Genomic DNA, 16462 nt, shown 5'->3' on the forward strand with positions numbered 1-16462 from the left:
GAATATAAAGATAGAAGACGAAAAATTAGAAGAAGTGGCTGATTTTGGGTATCTAGGAAGTTAGATAAGTCAGGACGGAAGGAGTAGCAGGGTTACACCTTGAATAAAAAGAAAATAAAAGGTCAGAATAGTTCGAAAAAAGGATACCGTGGATAGAAAAGGTTAGAAATGAAAAGGTATTAGAAAGAAAAGGAGAATAGAAGACTCTATGGAAGTCAATAAGAAATAGGCGATATAGGGTAGTAGGACTCCTTCTCAGGCATGAATGTCTAGTCAGAGATATATTAGAGGCAGAAACAGGAGTTAGGAGGGGTAGTGGTAGACCTAGATTAGATTAGTGTTCACAAATTGTTAAGGATGTGGGATGTTTTAGTTTTAGGGAAATGCGAAAATTAGCTCAGGATAGGAAATACTGGAGGTGCGTATCCAACCAGTCTGACGACCTTATGATGATGATGATGATGATGATGATTTGATTCTTGTCTTACTTCTTTTTAGATTGGGAAACCCCCAATTTTAATTTGTTTAAATATATGAAGAAGGATTTTGTTATTAGAGTAGAATCTAAATATCCATAGATATCTACATCTTCATCATAATTACCATGAGGATTTCAACCGTAAAACTTCTTGGTCACGCACCTCCTAATGTCATGAGTCAATTTTTGCATTTCTTAAAAACCTTCTACATCTTTAACTATTTTTGAACAGTAATTTAGTCCTCCTAACTCCTCGTAAAATTATCTAACTAATCCTTAATGTCTGGGAACGTGTCCTACCTAGCATTCGAGAGGACATCGGTTATCAACTTATCTCGCCTATTGCCTATTGATTTTCTTAACGTCCTCTCTTCCCTCTTACTCTTTCTTATGCTTCCCCATTTTAGTGGCCCTTTCTTCATCCATCTACGGCCTTCTATCTTGTTTTCTTCTCTGTCGCACCCACCGTCCACGTTCGCACCCTTACAAGGTCGTGCTCCAAGCCTACACTTTTAATATTCTTTTCCAAATTTACCAACCTACATAAAGTCGTATTCAGAAATTTTTATTTATTTATTTCAATACCAATAATAATAAATATCATACGACTATACTATTTGTAAGTTGTAGTTCGCGGTGATCAATTGGTCAACTTTATACGATTGATTTAATCCAACTGTAGAAGTCTGCCACCTTCACGAAAAGAATGGGACTAAATCTGCCACATCTGGATGCCACCCAGCTCGATATTCCCACAATATATCCCTTTTGGACGAGGGCACTGCCAGAATCGTCCAAACAAGGACTGGGAGATTTTGGTACTTTAGAACACATATTTGTTTGCCTCGAGAATCCGATACCCGTCGGAAAATATTCAACGCACACTACAAAAGTATGGGACCATTCCCAATTTATCTGGCTGTGTAATAACATAAATAATTATCTCACCATTCACAGGTAAAATAATCTTCATTGTGTGCTGAAGTTTGCTTGGTATTCCATAAATATTTTTGCCCCATCCCACGAGAGTCATTTGGGCATTCGTGGTCAATTGATTACCATCCGTAAGAGCAACAGGTTGCACGGCGGGAGACCACTTGAAGGGTTGAACCCGCAAAAGGCCAATATCGTACATAACAAGTGACTCAACCCTACAATTTATTATATTGATGACCGTTGAAGTATTTTTACAATATTGACCGACAGACCTAGCGAAATTTGGATGTAATATAAATTCTAAAACGTTTCTAAATTGATTTGTGTTACTGATTTTGTAAAAGTCAGTGCTTCCTGCAATCACCACATTACGTCCTGTTTTTCGTTTGCAATGGGCGGCTGATAACACGTATATGGGAGAAATAATGGCGCCACCGCAAATATGGTACCCGTAGGAATAGTTGAGCCATCCCCAATGAATAGACACCATGAATGGATATTGGTGTCCCTTTACGTCGTGGTGTCTAACGGTTAGATTTTCAGGGAGTAGTTCGAAGTCGTGTTTGGGAGAACCTACAAGGTTCATGGACAAAAACCTTTTCTTTATATTTTTATACGAATAAATTCAAAAAATGTTTTTTTCTTTTCTTACCCGTAAAGTCACTTAAAACCATACAGGGTAGTAAACTTAAACTTAAACCGAAAATCATATTTTAAAATCCGTTAATTTTGCAAATTATTGTCTATTAGGTAAATGGTAGATAGAATGCCAAGGGACTTCTTGAAGAAAATATTGAATCCACTTGATTTAAGCACCAATCGAATGATTTAGCATTTTTGGTATTTTTAGTGATTAAATACAGTGTTTTGTGAATTAGCCAAATTTCGAGTTCCTGATTCGATAACTTTTTATAAATTTAAGGCTTTTACTGATTAGATATTGTCGTCGAGTACGATTAATCAAAGTTCAAAACAATTTCCTTTCTTCTATCTTAAATAACGCAGCCAGTTATACTTTTCCAAAGTAATAATTTTGAATAACAATAGGTAATATTTATAACATTTTCAAAAAAGAAAAGATTTTTTATTGTTGCAACTACATGTGTACGTAAAAGGTGAAAAATAGGTGAGGTTTTGTCTAGGAATTGTTAGATAAATAACGAAAAAATGAAGCACTTTGATTTTACACTAAGTATTTATTTAGACGTTGCGTTGAACAGACCATAAATAAATAAATTCTACAATACAGAATAAAACGTAAATCATAAAATTAACTATAAAAACATTACTATAAGATTAACTTAGGTAAAAGTTAAACGTGACTCAATCCAGTTGATGTAATTAGAACATTTAGTGTAGACTGTTGGTTCGGACAACTTTCCGCAAGACCCAATTCCCCACGAGACCAAACCAATCAGAACATCATCTTGAACGAGCGGACTTCCGGAATCCCCAAAACATGCAGATGTCCCAGAGGAACCACTGGAACACAGGTTTGTGTCCAACGCCCTCGAACTATCTCCCACTTTAGTTATTTCTGCGTTGCATTCTTTAACAATTAACGCTTTTTAAAACCTACCTGCAGACGTTGACGCATAAAATAAATGGGCGATTTCAAGGTCAAATAACCCATTAGTTTCTCATCATACCAAACCGATATCTTTGATGTGTACGTAATTGAAAATTAATTGAATACTTGAGTTATTTGACCATGAAGGTATCTATAAAATTCTGGATTTCTCATGGGTCATACCGTCAGTAGAAAGCAAGTCAACATCAAGGTAACGCAACCAAGTTGATTCCACACCCCTCTCCGTTCTGCCCCATCCACAGACCACAGCTTTACCATCGAATTCCGCATAGAACGCTGGAAGTTTAACGGGTCTTACCGATTGGGTCCATTGAAATGGCGACTTCAGACGGAGAAGAGCAATATCGTGTTGCACATATCTGGGGTTTCTAAAAATTTGACCTTTTAGTCATCCTACTTCTGTCATCACACTAAACTTCGTTTACTTTGTAAATTGTTCGTGCAACTGCCTCTCTGCTATCTCTCTTTGCTGGGTTTCATTGTCATTCTGTTCGAAATTAAGAAGTCCCGCCTCCACAATGTACTCTCGTTCTTCTTCAACGCAATGGGCAGCTGTTAGTACGTAAAATCTGGTAACGATAGCCCCACCACACACATGGTACGTAAAAATTAACCCTTTGTATTGGACGGAGACCATGTAAGGAAACTGAAACTCAGATGCCATCTTTCCTTTTGTTATCTTCCCCGAACGATCGACAAAAGTATTATCGAAAACAATTCCAACTTCAAGTATACTGTCATGGATTGTTGTGTTGTTCTGAACAGTTTCTTTCTCACTTTCTGTCTGATTCCAGTATCTGTTTACGCCATTCCATTTCTCAATCGATTCGTTCCAATACTGGCTAAATCCCTGCCAATTTTCAGTCGCATTCTCTTCAAAAAGGGAAATACATTCAAGAGTCGAAGTTAGAAAATGTTATGTTTGTTATTTACCTGTCACACAAAATAAACTGCAATACAATAAAAACGCCAACGAGACCATCTCCAATATTGCTAGATACTAACGAGACCGCGACCTAAAAGTTAAATAGGAATCCCAATAATTGCGAAGCAGAAACGAATGGAACACGTTTCTCCTTGAAACAAAAAATATCAATTTACCGAAGATGTGTTTTGCAATGGGTTACTCACAATGCAACCGTTTTTATGCTTATCGCTGTCTATAACGCGTTTTGTAGTTTACACATTTAGATTAAATACTTAGCGCTAACAATCGTTCCAGAAATAAAAGAATAATGAATTCTAACTGAAACGGTATATTTCCAAAACGAGAAACAAAAAGCACTTTGTAACAAATGAATTCTATGATAACAACTAAAAATAGATAAAAGTGAATAAAGAAACTGAATGATATCAATACAGTGTAAAAATAATAAATAAAAATGATCATACGTCGCTATACGTTCCACAAGTGGGTACATTTGATCTTTTGAATCTGAAATAGAGTTGATCTCCGGTGAAACACGAGTATGGGAGGAGTAACCGTTTAAGATCAAAGTCGGACATGTGCTCGGTAAGTTTCCCCAAAAGGATCTGGAATTTACTAGGAATTTTCGAAGGATACATGAACCCTTGATAGTGGGCACCTTGTGTACATAATCTTCCCAATTTGGAAGAGGCATTCCTGACAAGAAACTTGTGTAAACCTTTGGGTGTTCTTTGTTGTTTCATGTTCAATCGGGGTGACTGAGAAAGGTAAAACTCCAGTTGTCTCCTTGCGGAAATCATACGTTTCCTGTCAGTATCTGTCCCAAGAAGGTAGGATTTTTTCAAAGAAGACATGACTTCGTCAGTTCCTAAAGAGCGTGGCTGTTTTCTCGAAGGTTGGTGGACATTAAGTTTATTACCTTGTTTTTTGTTTAGTGACGTTTTGGTTGTGTCTTTGGCATTCAGAGGGTGTTGCCCATAATTAATTCTACTATCACCATCATGACCTTTTGTTGTGTGTAATCGCTTCTCTTTTGGGTCCCAAGTATTCCTTCTTCGTTCGTTACTTCTTGATGACAGTTGTGTCTTCGTTCGTCTCTCCTTTCTATCCCAATTTTCTTGAACATTTGAATGCTTCCTTTTCGGATGATCCTTGTCTTTACTACCACCACCTCGGTGGTCCTTGGGAGACCACAATGTCTTTGTACGAGCCTCTTTCGATTCCCACTTGTCTTTACCATCACCGCTGTCGTGATTTCTATCTGACAAGTGACCTTTGGTTTGAGTGTTCTTTGGATCAAAATCGTTTCTACCATTTCCATGCTTGGATGACCGTGGTATCTTCGAGTCCCAATCAGTGGAGTCCAGATTATTTCCTTGGTTTAGAATCGAGTAACAGTTTTCTTTACAACTACTGCCTTGGTCCGTGGATGACCACACACTTCCTTTTTGAGGTTTGCTTGGTGTCGAATCACCGCTGACCAGTTTTCTTCTATCACCCGAAGTATGATTCCTCTCGCTTTGTAATTCGACTGTGGTATTATTGTTCGCTGGGGAATTGTTCCTCGAGGTCTCCCTCGTTGAGAATTCAATGTTTCTACCTCTACATTCCTTTTGTTTAGTTCTTCCTTTGTTGTCGTTTTCTGCAATTGCTTTCTTATAATGAATTATCTTTTCTTCTATGAACTTTTCTCGCTGTTCCAACTTCTTCAAACTATCTTTCCCTTCCTTCACTTTCCCATAAATCATTTCGTATTCCCTAAGTGCCCTCTTTCTCAGTTTGATGTTTAGTTTCCGTTCGCGGACAAGTTCCGCCACCCATTTCAGTTTTCGTTCCAACGGAGATTCGTAAGGAATGTCCAACTGTGCATAGTTGTCCAGTTTTTCCTTTTCCGATTTGTAGAACAAACCTTTGCATTTGTGTTTTGTCGTTTTTAAAGAATTATTTTGTTTATTGCATGCTTCCGAACAGAAATAAACCATGAAACATTTAGGACAGGCCACGAGGTTCTTTCCGAAGGCGCAACAACAATTAAAACAAACGTTATATTTGTTCTTATTGCATTTGTCGAGTTCCGGGGGATATGCCAAGTATTTGTTTGTCTCGTACGGTTTTACAACTGTCTTAAGGTCTTCTATGAGTTCTGCTACTGAGGTAGTTCGGGATGGAATGGCGCTCCTTTTGGAAGACGGTTCCGGCTGGTTAGCATCCTCGATGAATTTTAAAACCGCGTAACAAGTTTCTTTATAGTTCTCGTCGATTTTTATCCGTTTATTTTCGATCAACAGTTGCATGATATTGAAAGCTTCCTCCACTGATACGAGTCTGGCGACGTTCGTTAGAAACTCGTCTTCTAGACATTCTTCTGATGCGAGAATGAACAAATACTTGACGCATTTGGCTTGGATGTTTCTCATCAATACATTTCTGGTCTGCTCTTTGAAGAATTTCGTTAGGGCCAGTTGTGCTGCTCTGGCTTTTTTACTCATTTTGGAACCTTTGCTTGATTTTCCTTTCTTCTGTTTTTTCGATTTGTCTTTCTTATCTTTCTTATCCTTCTTGTCCTTCTTCGGCGGTTTGTTTAGATTTATCAAAAATTCGATGGCGTTTCCTGAATCGCCTATCACATTCAAAGGATTCGCGTTGTGCTGTATGAGCGTTTCAATCATAGATTTACCGATATTTGGGGGTTGCACCTCGATATAAGAAGGCAACAAGAGCACTGTCAGTGGGACTCCCATGTTACGTCCAAGAATCTGATTGGCATTGTACAGATTGGTCTTGAGCATTTCATCCACCAACTGAATATTCCCTCTAAGTATTGCCAAAGTCAATGGGGTATGGCCCAAATACTGCAACTCAGTGTTTGCCCCGAAATACGACAAGGTCCGCACCATTTCAATCATTATGGTTTCGCTATCCTCTTGGAGGTAGTCGTACCTCATGCTGAGAATGTGTAAAGCGGTTTTACCTTCATCGTTCGCGTTTTTTAGTTTTTCCTTTCCCAAAATCACTTCGGCCTCTCGAGGCCAATGCGTGCTGTCTGTTATCGAATTTGGATTGGCCTGATATTGGAGGACGGTGCGCAATATCTTTGGATCTTCCTTCGAGAGTGGCTTGGACGCCAAATAATGCAACGGGGTCATGTTTTTGTCCCTACATCTTATGTTTGGGTCGGCGTGATGAGACAGAAGTTTAGTTACTAACGAAACGTTACTTGAAAATAAAGCCAAGATAAGGGGAGGTAAGGGAACCTCCCCAAAATTTGGATCGGCACCTATCTCAAGTACGACATATATTGTTGAAGAAACTGTGTCCAATTTCTTTTGCATTTCCAGCATTTCTTTTTCATATTGTTCTCTTAATGCTTGTTCTTTTCTTTTTTCTTTTTCCTTATTCTTATCGCTTTTCGACGAAGCGGCACTCTTCGTCTTCGATTTTTCTTTCTTTTTCGCCTTCTTTTTGTCTTTTTTCTTTTTGCCTTTCTCTTTACGTTTCGGCACAACCGGTTTAACGCATTCCGTGCTGAGAACATATTTCTGCTTTTTGTCGGAAAAATCGTTGATCTTCTCTGGATAAACGCTTCTAGTTTTATGAACGAAAATGTGCAACTCTTCCGAGTTATCTTCGTCCGCGGGATTCTCCAGGAAATCGTCCAACGGTTTGGAAGGGTACCATTGGAAGTTCAATTCCAATTGCTTCTTACTCGGAGGTGGTAAGAAAGCAAGTTCCCAGTTTGTAACTTTGTAAAAGATTGACAAGTATTTGCACAAGCACAAAGTAAGTGGTGTGAGGCACTCATCATTGGTTACGTTTACGGCAGCTCCTAAATCTCCCAGGGCTCTTATCACATCAATGTTATCGTTAGAGACAGCAACTAACATTCCAGTATTCCCTTTGCAATCAGAAATATCCGGATTTATATACTTGCAACTCAGCCTGTTAATCTTTTCTATGCTCCCCGAAGAACAACACTGCAAAAAGAATAGACAATCTTCCTCATACGGACCCCGCTGTTTATATTTAGATCGGTTACCGGATATTAGAGAGAACACATCGCAGGAAACCTGGTCTTCCATGTCTTGATGCAAAAAAGAATGAATCATCATTTCAATGATGGTCTCTTCATTATTCCAGGCCAGTATGTCCGATGGGTTAAGTGTTTTAAACCTGCATTTTTGTTCAGGTTTTGTTTTTTCGTCGACCTCCTGCTCTTCTTCTTCTTCGCCAATTTGCAAACTCTCCCACAGTTTGTCCCTTTCGGCTACAAACATTTCCCTGTTATACGTTGCAATGCGTAGCAGGTCTTCCAGTTTTTGAAGGAATTGCTCTTTTATCTTATCAAAACACTCCCCGTAATCACCAGAACCGTCTTCTGCTTGGGCAATTCTCTTTATTCTTCTGTAAATCCTTTTCAGTGCAGACGTAGCTCTTAGCAACCATGGAACGGCCTCTAAAAATTGGCTCAAATCATAGTTGTAATACAACAACTGCATAATATCCTCGGGTTCCTTTTCTTCTTCTCCTTTTTCTTCTTCTTCTTCTCCTCCTTCTTCAGCTGCATCTGATGTTTCGATAACGTCGAAATAGCCTTGCAGAATTTCCTCTTTTTTTAAGCCAAGATAATCGATCAGCTTGGTCATTGTTTCGATATATTTGTTGAGCTCTTGTAGTTGGATTTCCTTATCGGTTATAGGGCAAAGATAATTTCTGTCTGATTCAATGCTCACGCGTTTGCTGATGGTTGAAGTGATCTCTTTTTCTTCTTCGGTTGACACCAACATCTCAACCTTACTCTTGCACCCAAAGAAAAGTTTATTGAATAGATTTTTGTCCAAAAATGTGCTGTCTCTGTTCCTGACCAAGTTATTGTACAACCGGTCTGTACCAATGGTACAAGCCAGATCACTAGTACAACCTAAAGTTGTTAAAATATCTCCAGCCTTGTCAGAGAGTTCAGGATAAATTGTTACTAGTTTTCTGAATTTCAGTAATCGATATTTTGCGTTTTGTGAGAAAGCTAGTCGTGGAATTACTTTAAAATTCACGGGACAACTGAGTCTTACCAGATAATTACCATCCCACAACCCCACGTCTTGAAATCCGTAGGGATATGTAAAAACTCCCGGTCCAAAGCGACGGCTTCGTTTAAACAATCCTTCAAAGATTCCACCAGATGAATATACAACGTGCCCATATCCCTCCAAGTCGTTTACAAAAAAATTACCATCATAAATATTTTCTAACCCGTTATCTAATAACCATTTGAATCTGCCGCAGCCATGTAACGAATTGTACAGTAATTCTCCTTGATACCCGTCGAATCTTCCAGGAACGATAGTTTCATCGTTAGCAACATCTTCAGTTTGCTTTGTCTCGTGCTCGTATTCACTGTTGTTTTGTAAGACTGAGTCAAGTGCTTTCATAAATTTCTTTATGATTGGTTAAACGTCAATTGGACTTCTATTGATATTAAATATCATTTTACCACGGAAAACATGATGGAAATGTTTCGATCATGAGAGCGTTTTCTTGAAAAATTCATATCTGTTGCGTATATTACTTAGAAAAGATTTTATCACAAGGACAAAAACAGTGTTAGATATTGTTTAAATAAGAGAACTAATCTCTTTTACAGGAAATTCTTGATTGATACTCTAAGTGTTTAAATAATATTCTTATCGACACTTATGTATCTAATAATTGATCACAGATTTAATTTATTTTTTCTGAACAGATTTTCGGAAAATTAAAGATTCTCTTGACTTCATGTCCCATAATTTTTATCCGCCATTCCTCACCTAACGGCATTGAGGAGTAATTCTGAGCAGCATTGACAGTTATATCTAGCGGCGTTTAGAAGCATAATGGAGGTATGTTCAGCGGTATTGTGGAGCAACTTTGGGCTGCATTTGGGAGGTAGATACAGCGGTTTTGACATCCAGCATTAGGAAGATACAGGAAGCACTATTGAAGAGCATTGTGAGCAGCATTGGAAAGGTACACCCATATTGGTAGTGAGAAGCAACTTTAGGCAGAATTGATTGGGAAGATTCGCCTAAAGGCATTGAGGAGTAATTCTGAGTAGCATTGACAGTTATATCTATCGGGGTTTAGAAGAATTAGGGAGGTATGTTCAGCGGTATTGTGGAGCAACTTTGGGATGCATTTGGGAGGTAGATACAGCGGTTTTGACGTCCAGCATTAGGAAGATACAGGAAGCACTATGGAAGAGCATTTTGAGCAGTATTGGGAAGCTACACCCATATTGGTAGTGAGAAGCAACTTTAGGCAGAATTGATTGGGAAGATTCGCCTAAAGGCATTGAGGAGTAATTCTGAGTAGCATTGACAGTTATATCTATCGGGGTTTAGAAGAATTAGGGAGGTATGTTCAGCGGTATTGTGGAGCAACTTTGGGATGCATTTGGGAGGTAGATACAGCGGTTTTGACGTCCAGCATTAGGAAGATACAGGAAGCACTATGGAAGAGCATTTTGAGCAGTATTGGGAAGCTACACCCATATTGGTAGTGAGAAGCAACTTTAGGCAGAATTGATTGGGAAGATTCGCCTAAAGGCATTGAGGAGTAATTCTGAGTAGCATTGACAGTTATACCTAGCGGCGTTTAGAAGCATTAGGGAGGTATATTCAGCGGTATTGTGGAGTAACTTTGGGCTGCATTTGGGAGTAATATCTAGCGGTTTGACGACCGGCTTTACAAAGGTACAGCGGTATTGAAGAGCATTTTTGAGTAGCATTGGAAAGGTGTTGAGAAGCAACTTTCAGCTGCATGTGGGAAGTAGACATAGGAGTTTTGACGAACGGCATTAAGAAGGTAGAGGAAGCGCTATTGAAAAACATTTTTGAGCAGCATTGAGATGGTACACCCATATTGATTGTGAGAAGCAAATTTAGGCAGGATTGATTGGGCAGATTTAGGAAGCAATACTTGACGGTGTTAAGAAGCAATTTTGAATGATGTTACGAAAGTAGACCTACAAAAATTAAGAATTTATTTAGGGAAACTACATCTTGCAGTATTTCGTTTAAATTTTGACACTAAATACCAAAAATACTCTTTTGGACTACAAACGATACAATCGGAGATAAGTTTCCTTCATGCTAATAGAAGTAGTTTCGGGTTGTACAGTGGATTAGCTATTTAAATAAGAGAACTAATCTCTTTTACAGGAAATTCTTGATTGATACTCTAAGTGTTTAAATAATATTCTTATCGACACTTATGTATCTAATAATTGATCACAGATTTAATTTATTTTTTCTGAACAGATTTTCGGAAAATTAAAGATTCTCTTGACTTCATGTCCCATAATTTTTATCCGCCATTCCTCACCTAACGGCATTGAGGAGTAATTCTGAGCAGCATTGACAGTTATATCTAGCGGCGTTTAGAAGCATAATGGAGGTATGTTCAGCGGTATTGTGGAGCAACTTTGGGCTGCATTTGGGAGGTAGATACAGCGGTTTTGACATCCAGCATTAGGAAGATACAGGAAGCACTATGGAAGAGCATTTTGAGCAGTATTGGGAAGCTACACCCATATTGGTAGTGAGAAGCAACTTTAGGCAGAATTGATTGGGAAGATTCGCCTAAAGGCATTGAGGAGTAATTCTGAGCAGCATTGACAGTTATATCTAGCGGCGTTTAGAAGAATTAGGGAGGTATATTCAGCGGTATTGTGGAGCAACTTTGGGCTGCATTTGGGAGGTAGATACAGCGGTTTTGACGTCCAGCATTAGGAAGATACAGGAAGCACTATTGAAGAGCACTTTGAGCAGCATTGGGAAGGTACACCCATGTTGGTAGTGAGAAGCAACTTTAGGCAGAATTGATTGGGAAGATTCGCCTAAAGGCATTGAGGAGTAATTCTGAGTAGCATTGACAGTTATACCTAGCGGCGTTTAGAAGCATTAGGGAGGTATATTCAGCGGTATTGTGGAGTAACTTTGGGCTGCATTTGGGAGTAATATCTAGCGGTTTGACGACCGGCTTTACAAAGGTACAGCGGTATTGAAGAGCATTTTTGAGTAGCATTGGAAAGGTGTTGAGAAGCAACTTTCAGCTGCATGTGGGAAGTAGACATAGGAGTTTTGACGAACGGCATTAAGAAGGTAGAGGAAGCGCTATTGAAAAACATTTTTGAGCAGCATTGAGATGGTACACCCATATTGATTGTGAGAAGCAAATTTAGGCAGGATTGATTGGGCAGATTTAGGAAGCAATACTTGACGGTGTTAAGAAGCAATTTTGAATGATGTTACGAAAGTAGACCTACAAAAATTAAGAATTTATTTAGGGAAACTACATCTTGCAGTATTTCGTTTAAATTTTGACACTAAATACCAAAAATACTCTTTTGGACTACAAACGATACAATCGGAGATAAGTTTCCTTCATGCTAATAGAAGTAGTTTCGGGTTGTACAGTGGATTAGCTAATTAAACTGTCAAATAAGAATGAAGTTTCATGGTTCTTTATAGATCTCCTGTGCGCCTTAGGCTATGGTAAGTTATATAAGTATTAATTTAATTATCAGTCTTTTTATTTATTTGTTTATTGTACCTACATCGATATTTTATTAATTTAAAAAGAATTTTACAAGTATGTAGATACGAAAAATAGATTTTTTGCACTTTAATCGGCACAAACAATCAAATATTAGCATGTTTTAGATAAGTGTGAACTTAATTTGTCCGGGGCTTGGAGATAAGTTTCCTGCCTATAAATAAAAGCCGAATGGTTTAGGTTTCACATTGGTTTGATTATGAATCTGGCAATTTTAGAATGAAGTTCCTCGTTATTCTCTTAGGTTTTGTGTGTACCGCAGCACTTGGTAAGTTTGATTGGATTTAATTTAACGATTCACTTACTAATTTATATCTTGGTTCTATATCGATACGTTTTATTTAATATTTGAATAGCGGCACCAAACGCGCCAAAGGTGCATTCTTTCCGTAAGATTAAGGATACAGAAATTTTGCCATCCGAGGAGACCAGGGTAACGCGTGGTCAACGTGCTGCCAGAAACCAATTTCCCTACCAGGTTTCTCTACAGTGGGCTGAAGATGATTTTTCCATCCACTTCTGCGGTGGTAGTCTCATTAGTGCATCGGTGGTTCTCACGGCTGCCAGTTGTGCCGCAGATTTCGTAGATAATACTAGAAACATTTCGATCCTTGCTGGAGCTTTAAGTCTAAACGAAAGTTCCTCTTCCAGCCAACGCCGACTTGCTAGCAGCTTTATCGTTCACGAAAACTGGCCTGTGTAAATAATTGAATTCCACCTTTATCGATTACGTTCTTCATAATATCATTTTCTTTGCTTTTCAGTGTAAGTGAAACGAGCGATTCCCCATTTGATATTGCTCTAATAAAAGTAAATCCACCCTTTGACTTGAGCTCATCCGTCCAACCTGTTGTACTTCCTAGTCAAGGTGCCGATGTTTCTGGATCCGCCGTCTATTCAGGATGGGGATATACGTCAGATTCAGATTACGATTACCCAAGCATCCTGCAATACGCCGACGTAGACATTATATCAAATGATCGTAATTGCAATATCTAATTCTAAATTTTCCACGTTCTTAATGAAAATATCTTTCTTTGTAGAGTGCGCTGACGTTTTGGTTAGTTTAGTTGGAAGTTCAGAACCTTTGGACGATTCCCAAATTTGTACTGACGGAGAGCAAAATGTGGCCATTTGTACCGGTGATGTTGGTGGCCCATTGGTTCAGAACGGCGTCCAAGTGGGTGTTCTGTCGTGGGGTCTTTCACCATGTGGCGTCTCCATTGCTCCATCAGTTTCCACAAAAGTTCCTTCCTATGTCAACTGGATTAACGCTAATTTGTAATATGGAGATCTACCATTCTTTTGAAAGGTATTGTTTTCGACCATGTAATACACTAAACAAAATATTGAATAAAACACATTTGCAAATCTACAGTTAATATTAATCTAATTTGGTATTACAAATTTTGAAATAGTTCAAGAACAAAATTATAACATTTTTCATGTTCTTTAACAATCTGCCTCACCATATCACTCGGTCCAAATACCTTACTCACCACTTGCAGAGAAACAGAGAAAGAGAACTGAAGAGGTACACTTGATTACTCTACCATGTGTTGAATATCTCCAATAGGAGCTAACCGGGAATCCTAATTAATATTTATCGAATTGGGTAAAAAACTTTGTTCCTACCGAATGTCCTACAACACCATGCAGTCTGTTTTGCGATACCTACTTCGAGGATATTAAAGAATAAAAAGTAGCATAGGGCAAAACAATACTTTTGAGAATATTGTTTATGAAATCTTACAAACTGTGCGGTATTAACCGCCATCTATAATACAATGCTACATTTAGTGAAATTCAATATGTTCAACAAGATCCATTTATATAGAATAGATATCTACTTGCTGAACTGAATCCAAGGCCAATCACGTATGATGAGCTAATATGTGATAGACACGTTACCAAAATTGAAGAAAGTCGTGGTGGTCTTATAAAATTATATATTAAATAATAAATTGTCATTGATAGATTAATGGGCATGGAAGTAGCTATTAATAACGATAAACTGTTGTCAAGGACGATTCTTCATAGCCTAACTCCTAGCTAGAAGAATGTTGTGTCATTGAATCACTAGAACAAAATGAAGATAGAAATAAGAGAGAGCTAATTGAGGCAGTAAGTTTACTTGTCCAACAAGACTAAAATACACATATTCTATCAATCACTTCAAGTCTAAACATTACAAAAAGGGAAAAGGTAGACCTGAAAAATTTATCAGCTATAAATCTGAAGTTATTGGCCACAAGTTTCTCTCATCTTATAAGAAAGATTATGAGCTTAAATTAATTTTAGACTTGTACCGGATCATCAACGAAACTTTTTTTCTTTTTCTTCTTCGGTTGACACCAACATCTCAACCTTACTCTTGCACCCAAAGAAAACTTTATTGAATAGATTTTTGTCCAAAAATGTGCTGTCTCTGTTCCTGACCAAGTTATTGTACAACCGATCTGTACCAATGGTACAAGCCAGATCACTAGTGCAACCTAAAGTTGTTAAAATATCTCCTGCCTTGTCAGAGAGTTCAGGATAGATTGTTACTAGTTTTCTGAATTTCAGTAATCGATATTTTGCGTTTTGTGAGAAAGCTAGTCGTGGAATTACTTTAAAATTCACGGGACAACTGAGTCTTACCAGATAATTACCATCCCACAACCCCACGTCTTGAAATCCGTAGGGATATGTAAAAACTCCCGGTCCAAAGCGACGGCTTCGTTTAAACAATCCTTCAAAGATTCCACCAGATGAATATACAACGTGCCCATATCCCTCCAAGTCGTTTACAAAAAAATTACCATCATAAATATTTTCTAACCCGTTATCTAATAACCATTTGAATCTGCCGCAGCCATGTAACGAATTGTACAGTAATTCTCCTTGATACCCGTCGAATCTTCCAGGAACGATAGTTTCATCGTTAGCAACATCTTCAGTTTGCTTTGTCTCGTGCTCGTATTCACTGTTGTTTTGTAAGACTGAGTCAAGTGCTTTCATAAATTTCTTTATGATTGGTTAAACGTCAATTGGACTTCTATTGATATTAAATATCATTTTACCACGGAAAACATGATGGAAATGTTTCGATCATGAGAGCGTTTTCTTGAAAAATTCATATCTGTTGCGTATATTACTTAGAAAAGATTTTATCACAAGGACAAAAACAGTGTTAGATATTGTTTAAATAAGAGAACTAATCTCTTTTACAGGAAATTCTTGATTGATACTCTAAGTGTTTAAATAATATTCTTATCGACACTTATGTATCTAATAATTGATCACAGATTTAATTTATTTTTTCTGAACAGATTTTCGGAAAATTAAAGATTCTCTTGACTTCATGTCCCATAATTTTTATCCGCCATTCCTCACCTAACGGCATTGAGGAGTAATTCTGAGCAGCATTGACAGTTATATCTAGCGGCGTTTAGAAGCATAATGGAGGTATGTTCAGCGGTATTGTGGAGCAACTTTGGGCTGCATTTGGGAGGTAGATACAGCGGTTTTGACATCCAGCATTAGGAAGATACAGGAAGCACTATGGAAGAGCATTTTGAGCAGTATTGGGAAGCTACACCCATATTGGTAGTGAGAAGCAACTTTAGGCAGAATTGATTGGGAAGATTCGCCTAAAGGCATTGAGGAGTAATTCTGAGTAGCATTGACAGTTATATCTATCGGGGTTTAGAAGAATTAGGGAGGTATGTTCAGCGGTATTGTGGAGCAACTTTGGGATGCATTTGGGAGGTAGATACAGCGGTTTTGACGTCCAGCATTAGGAAGATACAGGAAGCACTATGGAAGAGCATTTTGAGCAGTATTGGGAAGCTACACCCATATTGGTAGTGAGAAGCAACTTTAGGCAGAATTGATTGGGAAGATTCGCCTAAAGGCATTGAGGAGTAATTCTGAGCAGCATTGACAGTTATATCTA

General features: G+C 38.1%; 4 protein-coding genes across 5 annotated transcripts; 1 reads left to right on the plus strand and 3 right to left on the minus strand.

Moving 5' to 3' along the window:
* Positions 1 to 411: 411 nt before the first annotated feature.
* On the minus strand, positions 412 to 2198 carry LOC108736052 (chymotrypsin-like protease CTRL-1). Of its 2 annotated transcripts, XM_018468322.1 has the most exons (4): positions 2067 to 2198; positions 1687 to 1987; positions 1427 to 1629; positions 412 to 1362 (listed from the first exon to the last, which is right to left on the minus strand). In XM_018468322.1, exons 1-4 carry the CDS (start codon positions 2122 to 2124, stop codon positions 1133 to 1135), a joined length of 792 nt encoding a protein of 263 aa, XP_018323824.1. In that variant the 5' UTR covers positions 2125 to 2198; the 3' UTR covers positions 412 to 1132. The 2 variants fall into 2 exon arrangements, with proteins under 2 accessions (XP_018323824.1, XP_018323823.1); XM_018468321.1 differs by having other exon boundaries at positions 1427 to 1987.
* Positions 2199 to 2592: 394 nt separating this feature from the next.
* Positions 2593 to 4142, minus strand: LOC108736135 (trypsin-1-like). Its single transcript, XM_018468445.1, has 4 exons — positions 3939 to 4142; positions 3431 to 3878; positions 3168 to 3373; positions 2593 to 2963 (listed from the first exon to the last, which is right to left on the minus strand). The coding sequence occupies exons 1-4, from the start codon at positions 3985 to 3987 to the stop codon at positions 2716 to 2718; spliced, it is 951 nt and encodes a 316-aa protein (XP_018323947.1). The 5' UTR covers positions 3988 to 4142; the 3' UTR covers positions 2593 to 2715.
* LOC108736134 lies at positions 3990 to 11081 on the minus strand. The gene is made up of 2 exons (XM_018468444.2): positions 4137 to 11081; positions 3990 to 4081 (listed from the first exon to the last, which is right to left on the minus strand). The coding sequence occupies exon 1, from the start codon at positions 9357 to 9359 to the stop codon at positions 4392 to 4394; it is 4968 nt and encodes a 1655-aa protein (XP_018323946.1). The 5' UTR covers positions 9360 to 11081; the 3' UTR covers positions 3990 to 4081; positions 4137 to 4391.
* A 1597-nt stretch (positions 11082 to 12678) lies between these two features.
* LOC112906523 (trypsin-1-like) lies at positions 12679 to 13897 on the plus strand. Its single transcript, XM_025980771.1, has 4 exons — positions 12679 to 12790; positions 12879 to 13221; positions 13287 to 13504; positions 13566 to 13897. Exons 1-4 carry the CDS (start codon positions 12742 to 12744, stop codon positions 13805 to 13807), a joined length of 852 nt encoding a protein of 283 aa, XP_025836556.1. The 5' UTR covers positions 12679 to 12741; the 3' UTR covers positions 13808 to 13897.
* Positions 13898 to 16462: the final 2565 nt, after the last annotated feature.

Source organism: Agrilus planipennis, unplaced genomic scaffold, assembly GCF_000699045.2.
Source record: "Agrilus planipennis isolate EAB-ADULT unplaced genomic scaffold, Apla_2.0 scaffold8, whole genome shotgun sequence".
Lineage (NCBI taxonomy): Eukaryota > Metazoa > Arthropoda > Insecta > Coleoptera > Buprestidae > Agrilus > Agrilus planipennis.

Coding starts and splice junctions, on each gene's coding strand:
- LOC112906523 (XM_025980771.1), top strand. CDS start 12,742: ATGAAGTTCCTCGTTATTCTCTTAGGTTTTGTGTGTACCGCAGCACTT. Junction 13,222..13,286: donor GTTCACGAAAACTGGCCTGT/GTAAATAATTGA, acceptor TTTGCTTTTCAG/TGTAAGTGAAACGAGCGATT. Junction 13,505..13,565: donor AGACATTATATCAAATGATC/GTAATTGCAATA, acceptor CTTTCTTTGTAG/AGTGCGCTGACGTTTTGGTT.
- LOC108736052 (XM_018468321.1), bottom strand. CDS start 2,124: ATGATTTTCGGTTTAAGTTTAAGTTTACTACCCTGTATGGTTTTAAGT. Junction 1,988..2,066: donor GGTTTTAAGTGACTTTACGG/GTAAGAAAAGAA, acceptor TGAACCTTGTAG/GTTCTCCCAAACACGACTTC. Junction 1,363..1,426: donor GATTATTTTACCTGTGAATG/GTGAGATAATTA, acceptor ATACTTTTGTAG/TGTGCGTTGAATATTTTCCG.
- LOC108736135 (XM_018468445.1), bottom strand. CDS start 3,987: ATGGTCTCGTTGGCGTTTTTATTGTATTGCAGTTTATTTTGTGTGACA. Junction 3,374..3,430: donor TTGCACGAACAATTTACAAA/GTAAACGAAGTT, acceptor TCAAATTTTTAG/AAACCCCAGATATGTGCAAC. Junction 2,964..3,167: donor TGACTTGCTTTCTACTGACG/GTATGACCCATG, acceptor TAATTGTTAAAG/AATGCAACGCAGAAATAACT.
- LOC108736134 (XM_018468444.2), bottom strand. CDS start 9,359: ATGAAAGCACTTGACTCAGTCTTACAAAACAACAGTGAATACGAGCAC.